This window comes from Lissotriton vulgaris, chromosome 8, assembly GCF_964263255.1.
Source record: "Lissotriton vulgaris chromosome 8, aLisVul1.2, whole genome shotgun sequence".
Taxonomy (NCBI): domain Eukaryota; kingdom Metazoa; phylum Chordata; class Amphibia; order Caudata; family Salamandridae; genus Lissotriton; species Lissotriton vulgaris.
The window spans coordinates 1,217,145,492-1,217,166,988 of record NC_141696.1 but is presented as its reverse complement, the minus strand read 5'-3'; the positions used below and the strand labels follow the sequence as shown (position 1 = coordinate 1,217,166,988).

Sequence of the window (21,497 nt, the reverse complement as noted above, 5' to 3'; positions counted from 1 at the left end):
AGTCATGAGCACACCCCACCTGTGGTTCGGTCACAAGTATGGAAGGGGTTAATCCGAAGCATGGTTATTGTAAGGCAATTATCATGTTCCTAATGTATCTACAGGGCATTAATAACTATTAAATGTGTATGCCAATGCATTGCCATCTCTACTCTAGGCTTTGTAGTCTGAACAAATCCTATTAGCAATGTACACAAAATTATATTGCTCACACACATACACCATTACACAGCTGGTGATAGCAACTTCGACAGTGTATAACAAGTTAAAACGTAGTAAAAATATTAGACTACATACTTTGTGCTCTCTACAACTGTGATGTAAGAAAGGTCATCTCCTATGTAGCCTTTTTTCTCTTTTGAACCACCCATCTTTGCTGTCACAGCAGTAGCTCCAAGGCCTTGTTTGGTCTCGTAGTGGCTTTGTTAATTTCCCTTGATATCAGAAGAGGGATTTCCTCAGTGTTGTAACCTGAGCGACCTAGATCTGTACACCATAACACATCACAAAAAACATAAAAAAATTGTCAGTAATCACTTTGGTTTCTGTACGCATTGCAATCTTTTGCTATTTAATTTCCCAAAATATAGCAGGAAAGCCAATATTTTAATATTTGTCTAAATGAGGTTAGTGAATCGCTTTGCCTTAGAGGAGTCGATGGTCAGTTTCCAAAAACTTATTACGATGAGAATGATAAATAGTTTAAATATAAAGAGTCCGTTTTCAGAGTTGCAGAATATTGATTCCTTTAATTATATGTGGCTTTAAAAAGTTGTCCTTGTGCCCGATGGCAACAGTATCTTTCACTCTAACAGGAAATTTAGATTGAACTACGTTTAAGAAAGGCAGGCTGTGGCAACTGCTGGGGGAAAGTTGGAAGTATTTGGAGCCCAGGACCTTAGTGTAGCAAGCATTTCAAGGGCCATAATGAAAGCAAGGTAATTGGGCCTCACATGCCCAAGTTTGGTAGTAAAAAAAAAATCCATGCTTTGGTTGCATTGACCATTCACACCTGTTGGCCGGTGCCACAACACCTTCTGTAATCTTCATAGCTATACCTTGGACCAGGTGCATAATTTCTGTTTTTTCTTCATTTAGTCTAAGTCCATTGATTTCCAGCTAATGTGCATTGTTTTGGGTCCAACCGGTCCAAGACCTCCAGAGTGAATTTTAGGTGTCTGCATGAAAGTGAAATTTGAGTTCTTCCTTATAATACAAGTGAAGAATTGACCTAGGATTAACATTAAATTCAAGAGTTGAAAGAGACGTCCGCAGGTACAGTGCATTTTGTGGAGTTGAGTACGACACCCCTAATCAGAGGCACACCTTTAGGGTTGAAGGCTCTGGGTATGGCTGGAAACCACTGCAAAATGATATGTTTTGCTGCAAAAATGGCAACAGTTGACCCGTGCCTTATAGCCTGTTACATCTGTGCACAACTTCTGAAGCATGACTTGTTGGTGATGGTCTTTGAGTGGTAGAGCCTCACGTTTGGAGGCATTCATACATCCTTACTTCACAAACTTTTTGCTCTTGATTGGCTTAGGGCAAACAGATAGTATTTAGTTTTTCTAATTTTATATATTTCAGGAAGCTATTTTACCCTAAAAATGTTTGAATGCAAGAGTATATAAGCAAGAGGTTTCATGCCTGAATCTTCAACATTGTTAATAAGATAGGTGGATAAAAAAATATGTGTGTTTTCTCTAACATTTAATGCGTCCATCTGTTTATTCCTGTGCAGCCTATTGGTGCTTTGAATCCAAAGCGAGCAGTCTTCTATGCAGAGCGCTATGAGACGTGGGAAGACGACCAGACACCACCCTACCATTACAACACTCACTACTCCACAGCTACAGCAACATTGTGTTGGCTCGTTCGGATTGTAAGTAGTCGCCTATAGAACTCTTGTGAACTTATTTTTAAATGGACAGCTATGTAATGTATATAGAATTAAGAGCACTTGGCCATTAGCATGTACACCCAAATGAGGATCCCTGCAGGAGCTATAATGAGGGCAAAAGTAGTGTACTCCTCAGGTTCTAGGATTAGCACTGCCCTTGAGCCGTCAACGAAAGCATTCCATCTGTGTTTCAGAGAAAATCATTAAAAATACTCACCCTGCTATTTTTGCATAGCTAAAGTAGTTGCTAGAAAACACACCCACAACCCTTCTATGATTGAGAGGACAACATCTCTGTTTAATCAGGACCCTAGCAACTGTGCAGCTCCCCTAAATTGACACAGTAAGAAATTTGGTCCCGCCACAATTGGCTACTGGTATACAGTTATAAGTCCCTAGTATGTGGTTCTAAGGCACCCAGGCATAGGTACTCCGGTGTCTCCCATGGACTACAGCATGCACTATGCCACTCATGGGAGTCCATTTGAAATGTGACTACAGGCCTGCCATTGCAGTGAGTGTGAGTTGGTGCTTGCACCTCTCACGACAGATATAAGTTTCCTTATATCTGAGCTCATTGCACTTAAAAACCTATAAGACACTCCTATGGCAAGCTCTTCAGCCCTGAGGGCAGGGTACTTGATAATAAGTGTGAAGGTGCCCCTGCATGAGCAAGGCACCCCAATAAACCCAAAGTCGATTCTCCAGGCTTTGAAAGTGGGGTCAGCCATTTTAATACATATAATGGACATTAGTCATTACAAGATGTCTAACTATATAGTGGCTACACTGAACCCGGTCATGTTTGGTATCAAACATGTTCGAATCATACTCCAGCACAGATTCCAATGTTGGAAGTATGATTCCATACTGGAGGGGTTCCCTGTATACACAGTAACAGCCTTGCAGGGTCTGCCAGCAAGCTAGTGCTGCTGCAGACCACAGACACAAAGTAGTTTTATATAAACACTCTGTGTGTCTTTTTCATTTAACTTACACTATTTATTTTATTTATTTATTTATAGGCTTGTTACGCGCCGGCATCACACCCGAAGGTGTATCTCCGCGCGGTGCTGTGAGGTGAACAGGTCGAAGAGCTCCTCCTAGAATAGTACAGTCTTTAGGCATTTCCTGAAAGCTGTGTGACTCTGGCATTCTCTGAGGGAGAGGGGGAGATTGTTCCATAGACGAGGACCCATGATGGATAGGGCACGGCCTCCCTGTCTGGTCTTATAATGTCTAGGAACCTGAAGCAGCTGTTGATTGGAGGACCTGAGGATACGGGATGGACGGTGGTAGACAAATTTGTCTGTCAAGTAATGTGGTCCCAGATTGTGTAAACTTTTGTGTATCACACAGCTGATCTTGAATTCTATCCGTTTCCGGATAGGAAGCCAATGAAGGGCCTTAAGGAGGGGGAGGGACGGTGTTCTGGGGGGGGTGTTGGTCACCAGCCGTGCTGCGGTGTTCTGCACCACCTGTAGTTTATTAAGCACTCCCTCATTGGCAGCTAGGAGTAAGCCATTACAATAGTCCAGGCGGCTCAAAACGAGGGCCTGGACCAGGGTCTTCCGGGTATCGTCAGGTAGAAGGGGGAACACCTTCCGAAGGAGGCCGATAATGTGGAAGCAGGACCCTGCAGTGGTGCTGGCATGGTGAAAAAGGGTGAGGTCCTGGTCTAGACGCACCCCCAGGTTCTTTACTACCTGTTTGGGGAGCGGGGCCTGTCCCAAACTTGGAGGCCACCAGTCTGGGGTCCAGAGGATTCTCGCCTCTCCGAATAACATGACCTCAGACTTTCCTACATTGCACTGTAGAAAGTTTTTGGCCATCCAGCTGGCGATTGCAGTCATGCCGTTAGAGAAAGCTTGTCTAATCTCAGGAGTAAAGGTCTTAAAAGTAAACAGCAGCTGCGTGTCGTCAGCGTAGGAGATAGGCATGAACCCAAAGGACCTTGTCATGTTGGCCAGAGAGGAGACATATACGTTAAACAACGTAGGGCTAAGACATGAGCCCTGCGGGACTCCTCTGATGATGTTAGCCGAGGTGGAACTAAAGGAGCCCATGTTCACCGTCTGAGTCCGCTCTGAAAGAAAGCTGGTAAACCATGCCAGGGCAGATTTGTCAATGCCTGTCTCCTTTAATCTGGTAAGGAGAATGGCGTGGGATATGGTGTCGAATGCTGCGGACAAGTCCAGCAGCACCAACACCACAGATAGCCCTCTATCCAGGGACATGCGTATGGCATCCGTAACGGAGAGGAGGGCGGTCTCAGTACCGTGCCTAGGCCTGAACCCGGACTGAGAATGGTCTAAGCTGCCAGTCTGCTCAATGAAGGAGGAGAGATGGTGATTGACATGCTTCTCCGTCAATTTGCCGATGAATGGCAGAAGGGAGATTGGCCTCAGGTTGGTCATGTCTGACCAAGGGATGGCGGTGTTCTTCCTGATAGGCTTAACTATGGCCTCCTTCCACACCCGGGGGACCAGCCCCTCAGATAGGGAGCGGTTGATCACCGTCCGAATGCAGGGGCTGAGGACACTCCCAATGAGGTGCATGACCCGGGCAGGTACGAGGTCTACTGGGCTGCCTGACTTAATGGTCCCAATCAGAGAGTTGACCTGGTCTAAGGTGATCTCAGGGATGAATGATAGTGAGGCTGGGGCAGCACCGACTGTTCCAGGCTGAAAACTGGAAGGGGGGACTACTGATTAAACTGGTAAAACAAGCTGCTTAACACTCCTTCAAGCTAAGCCTGACGGCTGCTATTCACAGCTACCACTTTGAGAGGTTTCTATGGTTATTAGAGACAACTAACACCACCATAAGGTTAGTCTGGATTAGTGCAAGGTGCAACACTTAAATAAATGTGCACCATATACTAAGCCAGGCTCCTACAGTAAGACACAAGCAAACCCCAAATTAACCTTTGCTCAACTCTCTCGCAGCTTGGCACAAAAGCAGGCAGGATTAACTTAGAGGCAATATGTGAAGAATTTATGCAGCACTTCAAACAGTAATAAAGTTAAAACACAGAACGAGAAAGGTCCCACACCAATTCAGGAAAATTGAGTAAAATGAAATAAATTATTTGACACCAAAATGACAAATATCCAATCAGTAGAACCAAAGTTTTGCAAATTTAAAGATGCAAGTAAAAATAGTGCCTAGAAGCACAGAGTATTAACTGGCCAGACCGGGACCAAGTCTCAAGTTCAGGACGACTGCAATGGAGCATGGGACCAATAAAAGGGAACAATTTAGGCCAGCTGAACAAGAGTACCTTTAAATCTTGATTGCAGGGCGTTGCGAGATCCCACATCAAGGATGTATCGCCAGGAGCGTTTCCGGCCAGCTGCAAAGCTGCAATGTGAAATCCTGCATCGAAGATGTGTGATGCACCTGCGGTTCTGAAGTGGCTGTGAAGAGATGCATTGCGCCGTGTCTGTTCTGCTCACAGGGCCACAACAAGAATAGCAGAGCACCTTCAGACCTACTTTCAAGGGGTCTAGGACTGAAGTAGCACTACGTGGGGTGGTAGGACTCACAGCAGACAGAGTCCAGGTGCTGGGTTCAGGGGTGGGGAAAACCTTTTCTGTCCCAGAGGCTCTGATCATGAGGCCAACCACCTAGCCCTTGGAGTCACTTTTGGTGGTCCTGGGTTCAAGATGCCTTTCACTCAGGCAACATAGCCGAAGGCAGCAGGACAAAAGAGGAGCAATTCTTCTTACAGAGCAGTACAGCAGTCCTTCGCAGTCTTGCACAGCTTCAGAGATGTACTGAAGAGTTGTGTTTGAGGGTCCAACATTTATACCTGGTGCTCACTTTGAAGGAGAAGATGGTTCTCCAAGTTTCCACCCCTTTAAGTGCTTGGAATTTCCTGTCTCCCTGCCCTGGCCGCACCATGTCTGAGGTCACAATAGACTAGTGCCAAGCCTTTTGCGAGTGTGTTCAGGCAGATCCTTTGTGATGTGCAAGTGTGATAGATGTCAGCTCCTCCATTTCATCAAGTCAGAGATGGCCCATCCCGTCAGCACCTCTGCTGCTTTGTCTTACTATCGCGAGCAATACACAAAGATCAACTGCCAGCTATACTTAGCCATGTGACACAGGATACAGGCAGCAACGCCAAATAGTTAGGATAAATAAATGCCAACTTTCTAATGGTCATACATATACAGAAACAGAAACAAGTATCTTTTCTGAGATCGGCATTCTAAAATTGATAAGTTAAATTGCCGCCATATGAAAATAATGTGCATATATGTTTCATGTTTGTTTAAATTAGATGTGTTGGATTTAATGTGTTGGAAATCCTTGTTTTGCATATTTGTCATTTAGTGTTTCATGTTACGTGTCCTTTTCAAACATGCTATAAAATGAACTTTTGTATTTGAAATTAAAAAGCAAAGGGTGAAACTAAAATAAACCCACATACTCAGAAGTAGTCCTGATCTATGTGCTTTAAATTATTAAGCAGAAAACAAATGTGAGGGGAGCAATTTGTATATGTATGATTTCCAAAGGGTCCAGCCCCCCCCCACGTCCCGGGACCTAACTCCTTAAGCTTTGGCAACTTTCTAATGGTGGCATTTTCAAAATTGTGACTTAAAATCGACTTTACCATTAATGTAAGCTTTAAATTACACTTCTTTAGACACCAAACACGAAATTCCTACCTCCTCCCAATTGAAAGGTATCATTTAATTAACATAATAAGTTAACCCAATGCTATCCTATGTGAGGGGTATACCTTGCTGTAGTGAAAAACAATAGTATGAGTTTTTTACTGCCAGGAACTTTAAAACCTGAAAGTGCATGTCCAATTTTTTTAAATAAAGTGTACCCTGCCCTTTGGACTGTTTATGGCCTAACTAAGGGGTGCTTCATGTGTATTAAGGTATGTGCCTTGCAAAATGTTTATTTTGCCAGGTTAAAATGGTGGTTTAAACTGCACTCACAGGCTGCAATGGCAGGCCTGAACAAGCATTTGCAATGCAATAGGGCTCGCATTATTAAAGTTTGAGCTATTGGCATTGCTAAAGAATGCAACACCAATAGCTCAAACTTTAATAATGCGAGACCTATTGCATTGCAAATGCTTGTTATTCCTGTGAGGGGTTGTGTAGGCAGGGCCCCGTGCTCTGCTTTGCCCGTGGGGCCTATAATGATGTTAAAATGGCCCTGCGTACCTTCAAGCGGGTCATCTCATCCACAACTCCTTTCACTTCCTAGTGGTGAGAAAACACACTGGAGAGCTGGTGAGTGTCGCTATTCAGGCAAATGCCATGGAGTGCCAGGATTGAAGGCGCTGCTGTGGTGTTCGACACCAGAGTAATGCAAATAATCCATCAACGCACTTAACGTCCAAGATGCAGCTGCGCTATTTAATGCTACAGGACTTCAGCCACGCCACCCACAGGACCAGCAGTCCAAGGCGCTGCTGTGCTGTTCCACACTAGAGTAATGCAACTAAATTAATAGCCAGGGCCACTGGAATTATGCAGCAAGAGAGGGCCAAATTGTGCGGTAGAGTTGGGTAAAATATGCGGCAAGAAAAGGCAAATTATGAGGCATAATGAGGTATATTTCGTAACAGTGTTACTTCACTATTTTGTCATTTTTAAACTTGGTAACACTGTACGGGCATTGCTTGCACCTCATTAGTAACAGTTTATCACCCACATATAGAAATATGCACCAGTAAGGTGACCAGTCCAGCTTTGCAAAGGGCCTTCCACTGCGTAGCAACACGTATCACTGCATTTTAGTAACCTTTGACCCGTTTCAGCTAGAAACACTTTTTTTGTTAAAAACTGCAGATGATAGATTGCGTGGTAAATGCGGTGAATCAATAATTATGCAAAAATTGCAGCATCCGCACAATCGCATCATTCCAGTGGCCCTGCCAATAGCTAAACCAATCCAACCGTTGGAGCTATAATCCAAGATGCTGCTGTGTTGTGCCACACTAAATAAGTTATAAGAAACAACACCAGCTCAAATTAACTCTGTCACCATTCTGTGCCATACTACAACAGTTCAACAAAACCTCCAGCTACTGTACATCAAGATACCCCTGCGTTATTCCACAGAAGTACAACCTAACCCATTCACCTGAGGGTATCATTTCAGGTTCAACCTAACAAGAAATCATTTGTTTCTTGTTTGTCTTTTAAGATGGGGACACTGCGACACCAAAGCCTATAGGTGAGGGGGGTAGACAAATGACATCTAGTTGAGAAACCAGATAAATGCTGAGGGAAATATGTTGTTCTATTACTGGGCTTTCAGTTATCCTGATGCATTCTGGGATTTGTAGTATAAGTGCCATAGATAGTTCTGCGGCACCTCACTTCGCTTTAGCAAAAACAGTATTGATTTCTGCAACCCCACCCTCTAAACTCCACCGCACCCTCTGGTGAAACAACGGATCTGAAGTGGCGGATCACACAAGCTTGTGAAAGTGAAGACAGGATAGAAGGACGACATGGAGTCACTGCAGGAAAAGAGTACTATGAAAAATGCAGATGGGTGCTCACGACTTGTGGGCGCCTGTCAAGTGACAACACGTCAAGTGTGGGGAAGAGTCTGCTGTAGGTATCCCCTACCCCCACCCCAGCATGTGCACGAGGAGGCAGACGAGGGCGTGGGCGTGAACCAGGAGCTGCATTCATTATCCTGTTACCAGCACTGACTGAAGACATCCGTGGTGGGAAGCTAAACACCTCGCCCGCCCCCATAGCTAATATAAGTTACACATAAAAGAAGTGGCAGGGAAAGCGTTCGCTTTCACTTCCGATTAAAAAAGAGAAAAAAGCCCGCGAGCGGTGCGGGCGCCACTGCGAGCCATGGCCTATTAGTGTCTATTACGCGCACCAAGCGCGTAATAGACACCAATAGGCCATGGGCGGAGCAATGCGCCTGCCTGTAGCCTATTGCGTGCAGTCTTTCATTAAAAGACGCACGCAAAGGCCAATAGCTGCCCACAAAAGGAAAAGCACAGGCACAAGTGTGTGCGATTCCTAGGGCAGATTCCAAACCCTGTTTTTCATCTACTAAAGGGCTCACGCCTGCGCGACCACTGCTGCGCGTTACAATGCTGGGCGCGAGCCCTAAAAATTGTTAGGAGGCTACTTAAGTGGGTGGCGCAATCAGTGTCACAGTCCCGCAAGTAGCATTTAATTTGCAGGCCCTGGATACATTTAGTACCACTTCACTAGGGACTTACAAGTAAATTAAATGTGCTAATTGGGTGTAAGGCAGTTTTACCATGTTTTAGGAAGCGAGCACTAGCACTTTAGCACTGGTTAGCAGTGGCAAAGTGCAAATCTTAAAAGCCAACAAAAACGGGCTAAAAAAACATGAGGGTGAAGGCAAACAGTTTGGGGATAACCCTGCTGAAACTTCCAAGTCCAACACAAGTACGTTGCCCAGCAACCTTCCTTGCCCCAGCAGACAGCATTAGAAGGCGTCCTTCAAAAGGTGGCCACAAGGGCTTTCGAGTCAAACTGATTCCTGAGCTGCTTTTTATAAATATTTCAAGGAAAACCATCAAGAGGTATTTCTAATTTCTGTGTAGAGCAAGACAGAGTACCACATTTCTACATGAACCATGGTGGTCTCTCTTTTGTTTATTCTTGGTCTTAAATATCACCAGAGGCCCGTTTTAATATTTATGAAGCTTTAATGTGGTTAGATTTTTTGACAACACAAAATGTGGGCCCAGCGGATGATGAATGCTGCGTACCGTGCAAACGTGTTGCCTTGGCCAAGAGTTACTTGCTGTTGCTTCAGCCCTGGGCTGTTCAGTAACTGTGATAATTAGTCTGCCCTTGAATGTTTATCTTGTTTCTTTCTCTTAATTGTGTCTGTGTGTGTGTGTGGGGAGGGGGGACAAGGTGGGAGCTCTGTGACTGATGATCTGTTTTAGTGGTCATGAAGGAGTCATGGCCCTCTTATGCAGCTTTCAGGCCTTGACGTCCTACAGATTCTATTCACACATGCTTGGCTTTCTAATTCCACATTTTCAATTTTCTGTGCAGATCCATCTGAGAGATCTGCAAGGAAACCGAAAAGTACTGTCTGCTGATGAATGCATGCACGCGCAATGGGATGCGTGGTAAATCGAAATCCACTGGGGCTGCCGCTGGAAGTACCAAATTCGTTTTGATGCAATATTGAGGCCCGGAATAGCATGATCTAGAAACCACTTTAAGGTTGAATCTTCTTAGTCTAAGTGGGTTTAAGCTATCGCGTGTTTCTGTCCAGGAGCTAATGTGACATGGCAGCTATATATACTCTTATGATTACATTAGCAATATTTTGTTTTCCGCATTGCCTTCCAGCAAAGTGCTTTTTCTCTGCTGCATTAAAAAGTAGCAAGCATTCAATGATGGCAGAGAGGAATGTGATGAAAATCTTTATTATGGTCTCTACATAGGCTCGTTGTGTTCCTTGATCGTAGAGCCAAATCGCACATTACAATGAATGTTACAAAAATCCCAATTTCTGTACTTAGTATCTTACGAATTAGTTAACAAACCGGCCTGAATGTGACGCCTCCTGAATGATGGAAGAAACAAATACGTTTCAAGCTCAGTACATAAGCAGCTTATAAAATTCCAGATAATTCAAATACTCGAAAGGCTGTGTGAGCAGCGCTGCCTTCTTACCACCATTGGCTTTGTTCTTAATCCTGGTTCTGTGCTGAAACGAAAAGAACCAGATGTTTTTTTTGCACAAGTAACAGATTCATCTTTTATTAGCAAGAAAAACATGAATTGATCTAAATTGAAATGTATTCCAGAGGATGAGTCATTAGGTGGATTCGTCCTCCTAAAAAGCTAATATGTTGGCGACCTTTTTGGAAAGGCAGAATGCCGGGCACAGTTTGAGATTTACTGTGATATAAACCCAATTCGCTCTTGCTTGGAAAAAAATGTGCAGTGACTCAGTTTATCAAATCTAACTGGCACTGTGAAGTTGGCATACATGTTTTAAAATGTGTTTACTGGTATAAAGTTGAAGCCTTTGGGTAATCAAGTGCCCATCTTCTTTCAACATACAGTATTTTGAGTTTTTTGTATCACCCACAAAAGATCTGTTTTTGTGTTTCCTTTGCCAAGTTTGGTGAGGTTGAGGTCCAGTTAAAGGCTCAATGGAAGAGCATTGCATATTCTATTGTTTTTCTTGCATGCTCAGAATTGTTTAATTGTAATCTTGGATTACTTTGATTTTGCCCACTGTGATGCAGTTTAATGATAACTTAAGTTTTTTTCTCCTGGCCAGCTAGTGAATGTTCAGTTTCTTCTCAGATTTAGGGTGACAAGATGTTGAAAACCAAGAACCGGGATATTCACAAACTTAGGAGTTGGGCTACCATTTTTCATATTTCGAAGTGCACAGAATGACTCAGTTGACAGTGCTGAACAACATAGAAAACACCAGCAGTGTGGCACAAAGAGGAATTAAACACAACTTGCTTTCTACTGGGGCCTATTTGCTAATTCTGCACTACAACACATAAATACTTGCTTCCCCCTATGTTCAGTCAACCTTGTCTGGAAACCATGGGCTAAATTTATCAACATTTGCTGTGGCAGATGGTGAAAATGAAGATTGCACCTCCTCACATATTAAACAGTAATGTGAGATTTGATTATGATGCACATTCCACAAATTGTCATTGATACGTAGGCGCATTTGAACCAGGACTCCTTATTGAATGAATCTATCAATCAATCATTCAGAGCATTTGTAAAGTGTGCTACTCACCCGTGAGGGTCTCAAGGTGCTTGGGGGGTGGGGGGAGGGGGGGGGCTTCCTACTGCTAGAATAGCCAGATCTTGAGTAGTCTTCTGAAGGTTAGCAGGTTCTGGGTCTGCCGTAGGAGGATGGCGAGGGTGTTCCAGGTCTTGGCGGCGAGGTGGGAGAACGATCTGCCGCCGGAGGTCATTCTTCGGATGCGGGGGACGGTGGGGAGGTCGGCGGAGCTGGCGGTTGGGGGTGCAGAAGGTGAGTCATCTGTTGAGGTATGCTGGGCCGGTGTTGTGGAGTGCTTTGTGTGCGTGTGTGAGGAGCTTTAAGGTGATCCTCTTGTTGACGGGAAGCCAGTGCAGGTCTCCCAGGTAGGGTGTGATGTTGCTGCGGCGAGGGATGTCGAGGATCAGGCGTGCAGAGGCGTTCTGAATGCGTTGTAGTAGTTTCAGGAGTTTGGCCGAGGCTCCTGCGTAGAGGGCGTTTCCGTAGTCCAGCCTGCTGCTGACGAGGTACTCAGAGCATGCAGCTTGTGAGCGAATAACTAGGGTGACTGTCTGATTTTCTATTGCTGATGCGCGTAGGCCTGCTCTTGTTACACTCTTATAACTAGTGAAAATGTGTTTTGAGCAAGGGACTCCAAGGGGTAATTAAATTGATTACCAGTTTATTAATAATCATTAGTAAGCTAGATAATACCAAAGTAATTGACAGCGCTATCATCTCAACATAGCTACCTAAGGATGAGTCCCCCTCAATGGCAATTTAAAATATAATCTGTATTGTTATTAATGAATACAGCAAATTAGCTGCAGCAGCCTAATTTTGTTGCCACTGCACAATAGGTGTCCTATTGAAATTCATCTAGACAGGGGCTCCGTGCTTGGTGCACATGTACCAAAACATATTGTATAATATGTGGCGTGTCGCCATAGGGGATCTTGAGACGTAGAGGTATGTGCACATCACTAGACCAGTACTTAGTTTGAGCTGGAGGTTTCCGGTGCTCGGCATCAGCTCTTAATTGTCAACAACGGCGCTTTTGACAGTCTGCCACAAGGTAGCACTGTCTGGCTAATTTAGAGATGGTCACAACCTCAATTAATTATTAATTCAATATACATTAAAAATGACTATTAACTGCTGCCCAAGCCATTCTAATTGCATTGGGGGCTTGAAATTGCCCGACTTGTCACACTTGTAAGAATGTTATGCATTGGCAGCATGGCAGGGGCAATGTGTGGTGCAAGCTGAAGTTGCTTCCTGACGACAGCCATGCCACTTATTTTTCGACAAATTAAGAACTGCACTAGACCCTCAAAATATCAAATAACTTAGGCTTGAACTCCCCAGTTTCTTTTCAATTTCGATTACTTCTAAACACTTCAGGTGTAATTATGCTGATTAATGAGCATAAAACAATATTATTATTTTCCAATGATGAGACACAAATGGGGGAGTATGGGTCTAGTTGTGAATGTAGAAACCATGTATTGGCATTGACCCACTATTCACTCCGCCGAGATAAACAGGATTCAGTTACAGTAACCTTTACTCACCTGCGGTAAAGTGGCCTGAGCAACAAGGCCAACTTAAAGCAAATGTTGATGTAGTGCATGGCAAGGTAAATCGTATTACAGTTTGAAATAAAGAACTTACAGTCCATACACCGAGTTTTAGTAAAAAAAACTGACAATTACTAAGGAAAATGAGATAATGATAATGAAGAATGGATAGGAGTTCAGTCGATTTAGGCAAAATAAAAATAGCGGCAATAAACATTTAGTGGAAAAGATGTTGCATTCCAAATTAAGGGAAACCCGGTAATAATGAACTGTCACCAAAAAATATTATGGTTAAAAGTAATATTATATACTCAGTTCTTTATTTATGTATTTATTTTTTAATTTTCAACGACTGAAACTAATAGATAAAAATGTTCTTTACAGAAATTAACTAAAGTCCAAGTAACATTTTAGTAGGCTAAAGAGCATAAACAGGGTAGTAAGAACTTGTTAAATTAATAAAAAGAAATGAGAACAAGAAAAAACTAGGTAACAACAAACACAATCAAAGACAATTGGTCTTACTTTTACAATGTGACTATCAAGCTATTGGCTTTGCAAATGCTTGTTTGTAAGCATTGTTTAAAAAACAATATTTCAAAACATAGAAGGAAAAGTAAATACATATCTTAAGATATTTCAAATCTGAAAACTAAATTCAATGTTTTCAATCTTTAGAAATGGCCTGGAATATTTTTCAAATACTATTGAATCAATAAAGTCTGAACATTGTTTAAAAAGAAAAAGTAAATGTCTGAATTTAAAACAAAAACCTTGCCACGGTCTAATATACTTTCCACAGGGTCAGAACTGAAACAAAAGCTCCAGCCATTTGGTCCTCTGTAGTAGCTCAGGAAGCAGTGTTATGTGACTCTAGGGGAAGAGCCATCTCCTGTTAAGCCATGCAGAGCACACTGTCTGCCTCAAAGAACCACTGATTGGGTTCAGCAGCCAGTAACTTCCCTAACACCATAAAAACCTTTGTCTACCAAAGCCTGCACTTAAAAGAAATACGTGGAATGCAGGCGATAACATAAAAACAAACCTTAAAGTTTGGTGTTTAGTCTTACCCTGGAAAAAATGTGCCTGTTGAGGTGCTTTAAAAGACAATCTAGTGGGGACGCTGTACAACACTGAGAGCATGAGGCAGGTATTTGAGTAGAAATCAGCAAACAAGGGAGAGAGCAAGAAAACACATACTTTTCGGTGGAGTGCTCGCAGTCACATAGAAAGTAGTGCATACAATTCTTGACCAGAAACCACCTGGCACATGTATTGATGTGGACCCACAAGATCTGGTAGCACCAGTGAGTTGTTCAGAAATAGCAACCCAAAAGAAGAAGTTACAAGTGGGTCCAACCTCAGAACATGTCATAATGGGGCTAAACGCTGCTCAGACACTCTTTGGAAGGGACTCTTGGCCACCCATGCTCATCTTTTATAAAGACATTTGAGTGATCTCCAAGTCGAATTCCAAATGAACTTGAGGTTTAGGGAGTTCAAGAACAATTCAGACTTATATTTAGTCAGCAGTATATTTGTATGGATGTGGCTTTCTGTTTTGACCAGTTCCTCTGAAATCTTCAGACCGGTGTCCATTGACTCTTCCAATTTGTGTAAGAATGGTTGTTAGGGTGTTCCAGAGTAGGAAGCCAGGTCCCACAGGACTAGGCCATCCCATCAGATTGCTTCCATTCCATTCAGCTATGTTTGACTCCTGTTATCTGAAAAATACCCTGCAAGTTGGTAGTCTCTGTTTTTTGGAAACATAGGTTCCTATCCGACATATGGCTTCCAAGAGCAAAATATCCTTAGCAGGCAAGTAATCTGTCCACAGCAGACTAGCTAAATCCTCCAGAAACTTCTTGGTCAAACTGAATATGATAAAAGCTTTCCACTGCAAAATAGCTCTTCCAAATGAAATACCTTCACTGAACCTGCTCCAGAGAGAGCAAAGAGGTTTACTGAGTGCACCTAGGGAGACTGCAGGGCCTTCTCTGGTGAATAGCCCTGACACCACAGTGGGTATTCTCACTCCTTTCAACCAGAGTGGGTAAACCTGAACCTGCTGTACGACTTCCCCAAGCTGATACACATACAAATTTGGCATTATGGCACCACATGATTTTTTTTTAACAAAAACAGAAAATGTCATTGTTAGTCAAGGAACTGTACCTGCCAGGAAAACTACTCTTTGGGGATGATTCTGATGCGGTTTGGAAGACCTCCTAAAGGCATTTACTCTGTCGGAATCGTATCGGGAATGTGTCTTCCCGACCAAATTAGAAAGGTTTCTGATCGACCGATTACAATACGAGTTAGCTGTTAGGAATATCCCAATTCGAACCCAAAGGCATTCGGAATGACCAAGCCATATGGAGCAGACTCGTACATCTCTATGGGCCGCGTTTCCGAATGACCAATTACGAAGCTGGATTTGGACAGCCTTTTCGAATTGTGCCATCCGAATCAAATAGGCAGTCAAAATCAGACTTTGGGGGCCTGTAGCGGACCCGCCCTGCTCCAGGAGCCTTCCCAATCGGACCCTTTGGGGTACCCCTGGGTCCCCCCTTACCAGCTATGCACAGTGGAGAGGTGTGGTGCAGCAGCCAGGGCAGCTGACTTCGGAGCACAGGTTTCACGGTTCGATCCCCAGCTTCTGCGGCAGCTCAGCACCATGTGACTGTGGGCAATAGCTCACTTAATTTCCACGACGGCCCCCAGCGCCTCGATACCCGAAAGGGTGAGTAGTTCGTGCTTTACAAATACTGATTTACATAGTATGGCAGGGACCAGGGGGTGCCTGATTTTCCCCAGCCACCCCTTTCTTCAATGGGAGCCTATGCATTCGGTCAGAACTTAGGTTCCAATTGAAGTCAATGGGAGTCCGACTGAATCGGATCTGGAAGCATCGGATGCATCGTAATCGGTCAGTCGGACTCTCCTGATCCGAGTCGGTCGTAAACCATTCCCAAACCGATTTGGTCAGTTAGTATGTCAAAAAAACGTTGCTGCCACCTGCCCTGAATTCGCATTCATATTAATATTACATTATAAGAGAGATGAATGAGGCTATAGTTTAAAACTGTCACCCTTATGCGGCTGTGTTGGCATTGATGCATTTTTTATGACTAGATTACTAACACTCCATTTGTACAACGTATTTGTAACTGGGCAGGACTCGTGCTTCTGTAGTTAAGTTATCATATTGTAGTTATACATTTAACATGTACCTTTCAATGCCGGCCAAGAGACCTAGCTTAAATGTAGAAAATACATTTTGGGGAAATCTATGTGAAGAAAAAATTGATGACCTATCATAAAGGGGAAAATAAAGAACCGATAGCTGTTTATGAAGAGTAGAATATTTTGCCTTTAACCAAAGGACCCAAGGAGAGTACCTGGTGGCACTCCTTTCATAAAAATAGAAATAAGTATATGAGTAGGAGGCAATATCTAATCCTGTAGGATAGAACTCCTAAGGTCTCTTGAAGTAATGCTACTTCATTGAAAACGACATGATTGTGATTCATACCACGCTGTAGTATGTAGCTCTTTGATCGTGAGCCTTGTAAAACACTTGGTAACTGAAAACTCTTCCATATATCGTTAAGACTTGTCAGTAAAATCATAGCCAAGAGCACACAGTGTGAGCTTTCTGACTTTCTGAATCACTTGAACTAAAAGCAAGAGTGCAAAGTTTAGAAAACAATTCACTTCAACTAAAAGCAAGAGTCTGAGAGTGGGGGGACATTGAGCAACCTCCACAACCACCTCTAATAAAGGTTGGAGTTCTTTGTGGCGGTTCGAACCCCAGTCAGGAGGCCCTAAATCGCTACTGTGGCTTAGTAAATGAGAACATTCAACCTATTTGTTTTAGTATTCCTTTTCAGAAATGGGCCATGTGCGGATGCAGAATAGGCAATATTGTGCAGTGTGCGTTGATTGCTCGTGTGGAACATTAAGTATTCACAGGAAAAATATGTTTTCGAATAAACGTGCCTATTGTGGTGTATGATTTTTGACAAGATGGTTTTTAACATGGAAACATGAAAGCCATTATGTCTGGTGAAAGGACAGGGACTTTCAAAATTGCATTTTAAGTAAGTGGCACTTGGGTGACCACAACTGAACGTCAGCTGTCCGGAAACTGACATCTTGCTCAGCTTATGTTCATGGTTGTGAATAGGAACTTTCTGATTGGACTCCTCCAGCACATTGGCATGTATACTGATTCAGCTTGATTTGGAATCGACAGAGATTTGTCTCTCCCTGGCAGAACAATCAAGCAGATCATAAGATGTCAAAGTGCTGGTGCCCCCAGAGTGAAACACTTTTTAAACCATCATGAAGAGAGACACAACTCAGTGATCTTTTTGTAAGGCTGCTCACAGCTTCATATCTACTGCCTGTGGCGAGTTTTGACTCGGGAGGTGCACAATGAGGATTTGTGTTTTTTCCTCTACTACTTATGCTGCTGCTCTTTTCATGTAGTTAGGAGTTGTTGGCATCCAGTACAGAAAACAATACTGAAGGGAGGAAAACAGGCAATACTTTCATCATACTTCAGTGCAGCACAGTACACAATAAGAGGTGCTACTGAACCCTCTCTGGTTTCTGCTTCATAGAAAAACTTTTTTTTTTTTAAATCATCCTTTTAAAAGTCTACTGTGCTAGTAGACAGCTGTTCGATGTATTTTATTTTAAAATGTGTCTCCTGTTTAATCCTGTGGATTGAGTACCTGTCCACTCGCCCCATTCCCAATAACCTATCCCAATTATGTGTAACTTTTTCCCTTAGTTTTATTTTCAATTCTGAATTTAATGAATGAAGAGTTGCATTGTTGAGCATTGCATGTTAGAGATGTATTTCCCCTAACACATATGGTACTTTTCGCTGTGTATTTTAAGTCCTCTTCTTAAAAATAATTAATAAGCAATCCTGCTTCTTGTAAATATGATCAGATAGCTAGCCCTACTTGAGGCTTTAGTGGCAATGTAGTTTGTTTAGAAGAACAAAGGCTCATTTAGAAATTAAAATGTACTCATGGGCCATTCATAGTTCACTGTGAGCTTTCATTGACCAGCTCCAATGTATTGATATTTCACTCACTCACTTGGGGGGAATCTTTGAATTGTAGGGGATGTTATGTTATGTTATTTAATTTTATTAGGCGCTCAGCTACCCAAGGGTTTCCCGGTGCCGCCTGAAAAGAGGTCAGAAACAGATAAGGATGGAACCTACTGATTAAAAAGCCAGATTTTCAACATCCTACAAAAGTGCGCAAAACTGGGCTCATTCCTTAAAGACAAAGGCGAGAGGATCCTATTTCCCTATGGATATCCCAAGATTTCTTGCTTGACTGAAGGCTCTTTGAGGCACTCTGAGGACTGAGTCCTTATAATAATAATAATCCACATTTGTAAAGCGCGAACAATCACCCGTAAGGGTCTCTAGGCGCTAGGGGCCGTCGGGAAGATTAAGCAAGCCATTGCCCAGAGTCACATGGTGCTAGGCTAATCTGCCGCCGGCACCGGGTATCGAACCGTGATCCCCAGATTCTGGAGTCAGTCCCCTTGCCGCGGCGCCACACCTCGTCCTCGCACTAATGCCTCAGCCCTTCATGTGCGTCTGTTGTAATAGCTGCACCTAAAGCCAAGCTGAAGTTACACTGGTGACATGAGAGGGGGCAGCTCGGTCTAGTCAGGTCTCTTGGAACGTAACAGTAACCTAAACCACTCACAGAAACCACGGCCCGTGTACATCTGTTAGAGTAGACCAGGAGAGTGAGGGAGATGTTAACATTTCCCGCCAATTGTCTCCTTGGCTTTTATTGATTTTTTTTAAATATGTTTTATATTCTTGCCCTGATATTATTTTTCTAGGCTTTATAGAGGTGTATAGTTGATTCATGTTTTTGTCATTTTAGTTAACTTGACCCGATCTTGCATCCTTGATTAATTTCAGTGCACCTCTTTTATTTATTTTTACCTGTTAATTCATGTGGGCCCGAATCCCATGAATAATGAATCTTGATCTTCGCTTTGCCTCAGTCTAACCTTCTTAATTATTACAAAAATATAGAATACGTTTAAATGGGAGGCACAGTCTGGGTAGGATTAGAGTGGATGTGCAGAGATGGCCTCGCAGCCCTAAAGGTCAGCATTTTGATGCACAGGCTCACATTTGCTGGCGTTTCCTTTAGTTTTTACCAGTCAGACAGTTTTTTTTACGATTGAGAACACGCCAAGGTAACTCTGTTGAGATGTAAGGGTGTTTGTCCAGTGAGCTACAAGAGGCAGTGCAGTCATTGGTCAAGTAGTGCATAATGCATCACATAGGATGAAGAAAGGGGGAAAAGAGGGTGCACGTACAGCACAGCTCTGTACTATAAAGGAACTGATTATTAAAGAGTGAAGTAACACTCGTATATTAAATAAAAACCACAAACAAATGGTGTCCCCAATAAAAAACTGATGCAGCAATAAAGACGGTCTCTCTCTGTGGCTTTTAAGATAGAGGAAGGGGAATGTGTAATCCTTCTCTCACACCAGTGAACTCCCCTACACTCGTGTCCCTGATATCAATTTCCCATCATTTGAATCCATTTTTAATCACTGCCCAATCAAACAGCTTGTTCCTTGCTGCAGTCTTATAGACACCTAAGATTACATCTCTTCAGGACTTTCTCCAAGAATGGCAATCACCCTTCAGAGAGCAGGTAAGAGCAATCATATCATTGATAATTTCAAGTTGTGGGTCAATGGACCAGAGTCAAAACCAGTTTCAGACGTCACTAGGAGCATGTCTGGGGCTCCACTTATGCAGAGTTCGTTAAGGCACATTCTGCTGGCTAAAAACAATAGACTCCATTCTTATGCATAGCACAGTAACCAATGATGTGCCTGTGCAACTTCTCCAACCTGCTGTAAAGCCCCACTGTCCAACAGTCAGACTTAACTATTGATCATAGCTAGGTTTTAGAAATGTTTCAATCTTGAGGTGTTTGAAGCAGTTTATACCTCAGTTAAGACAATCTCCTCTCTTGGATCCTTGATGAAAAATGTCCTCTGGGTCAATTCATCCACTCTGGACAGGTTTGCTGCTTTCAGAACCAGAAGAGGACCTTTATCAGTTCCACAAACTAATGGTTTAAAAGTGATTTAGGTGATGTTTAGTTATCCTTCAATGCCAATAGGAGAAATAAGGAGCAGAAGGACATGAAGTTCAAGAGAAGCAAAAGTCCTATCTTATGAAACAAATTATGAGGCAGCAAATCAAGCCTAGGAGTTTTTTAACGTCTATCAGAAAATGTCCACTTAGGATGATATACAAATATTTCAGTGGTGCTGTCTCAGCTTGGGGAAAGCCTGCTTCTGTTCTTCAAGTCTAAAATACCTGATCCCAGTGCTGCCAAACCTAAAGCTTCGTAATATGTTCAGATGCCCCTGCCTTTGCCTCAGTGTTCATTGACCCCTTCTGCACAATGACTAAAGAGGAATGGTTTATCCTGGCGCAAATGACAACAGAACGTGTCTTGTATGCAGGCCCCATGCAGTGCTTTTTTTTCAGTTTTATTTAGCACAAACTCGACCCGAAGGCATCAGAGCGCTTTATATTAGCACCAGTTGCACTACGGACTGACACATTCAGTTTTAGGCACGGGGAGATTGGGTGATTTGCCCAGAATGACAGGATGTTTGAGCCTTTCGCCAGACTCGACCCTGGTCTCCCAGTTTTGAACTCGGACGCCCTTGCCGTTAAGCCACACCCTCTCTGTGCCTATAAAGCATTTTCTATCATCACTTGAGACCGGTCTCATATTAATGGCCAGCTCAACTGTCTGCAGAGCTGTAAGTGGCCCATTGACTCATGTCACTGCTGAACATATAATTTGCCTCCCAGAGAAAGATTATGGAAATGTAAGCTGCACAACACTGACAAGAGTACATTTAACTAAATCTCATCCTTCATTGTAAGTTTAGGGTCCGGTGAGAGAGAGACACTGAAACCACACTGGCTAATCTCAGGGAAGTGCCCCTTCTGCCCATGGATGAAAAGAGGGGTGCAGGGTTCATAGTCTACAATCTATCAACAGTCTTTGACACAGCAGAGTATGACGTGTTAGTGAGCAAACTTGAGGAATTGGCCAGGCCACAGGTTCCACCTTGGAATGACTTGGTACTTACTTTTCGGTCGCATCCAACGAGTCCGAATGGAGTCAATTGAATGATCTTCTCAGAAGGTGTCATATGGAGTACCACAGCAG

General features: G+C 43.2%; 1 protein-coding gene across 7 annotated transcripts in view; it reads left to right on the top strand.

The window, feature by feature from the left end:
- Nucleotides 1-21,497, top strand: part of NBEA (neurobeachin) — a 1,820,918-nt gene that overhangs the window by 1,579,063 nt on the left and 220,358 nt on the right. For all 7 annotated transcript variants that reach the window (XM_086935110.1, XM_086935108.1, XM_086935109.1 and 4 more), the window contains one exon: nucleotides 1,745-1,885. In XM_086935110.1, coding sequence (XP_086791236.1) covers nucleotides 1,745-1,885 — 141 coding nt within the window. The remainder of the gene's footprint in view (nucleotides 1-1,744; nucleotides 1,886-21,497) is intronic.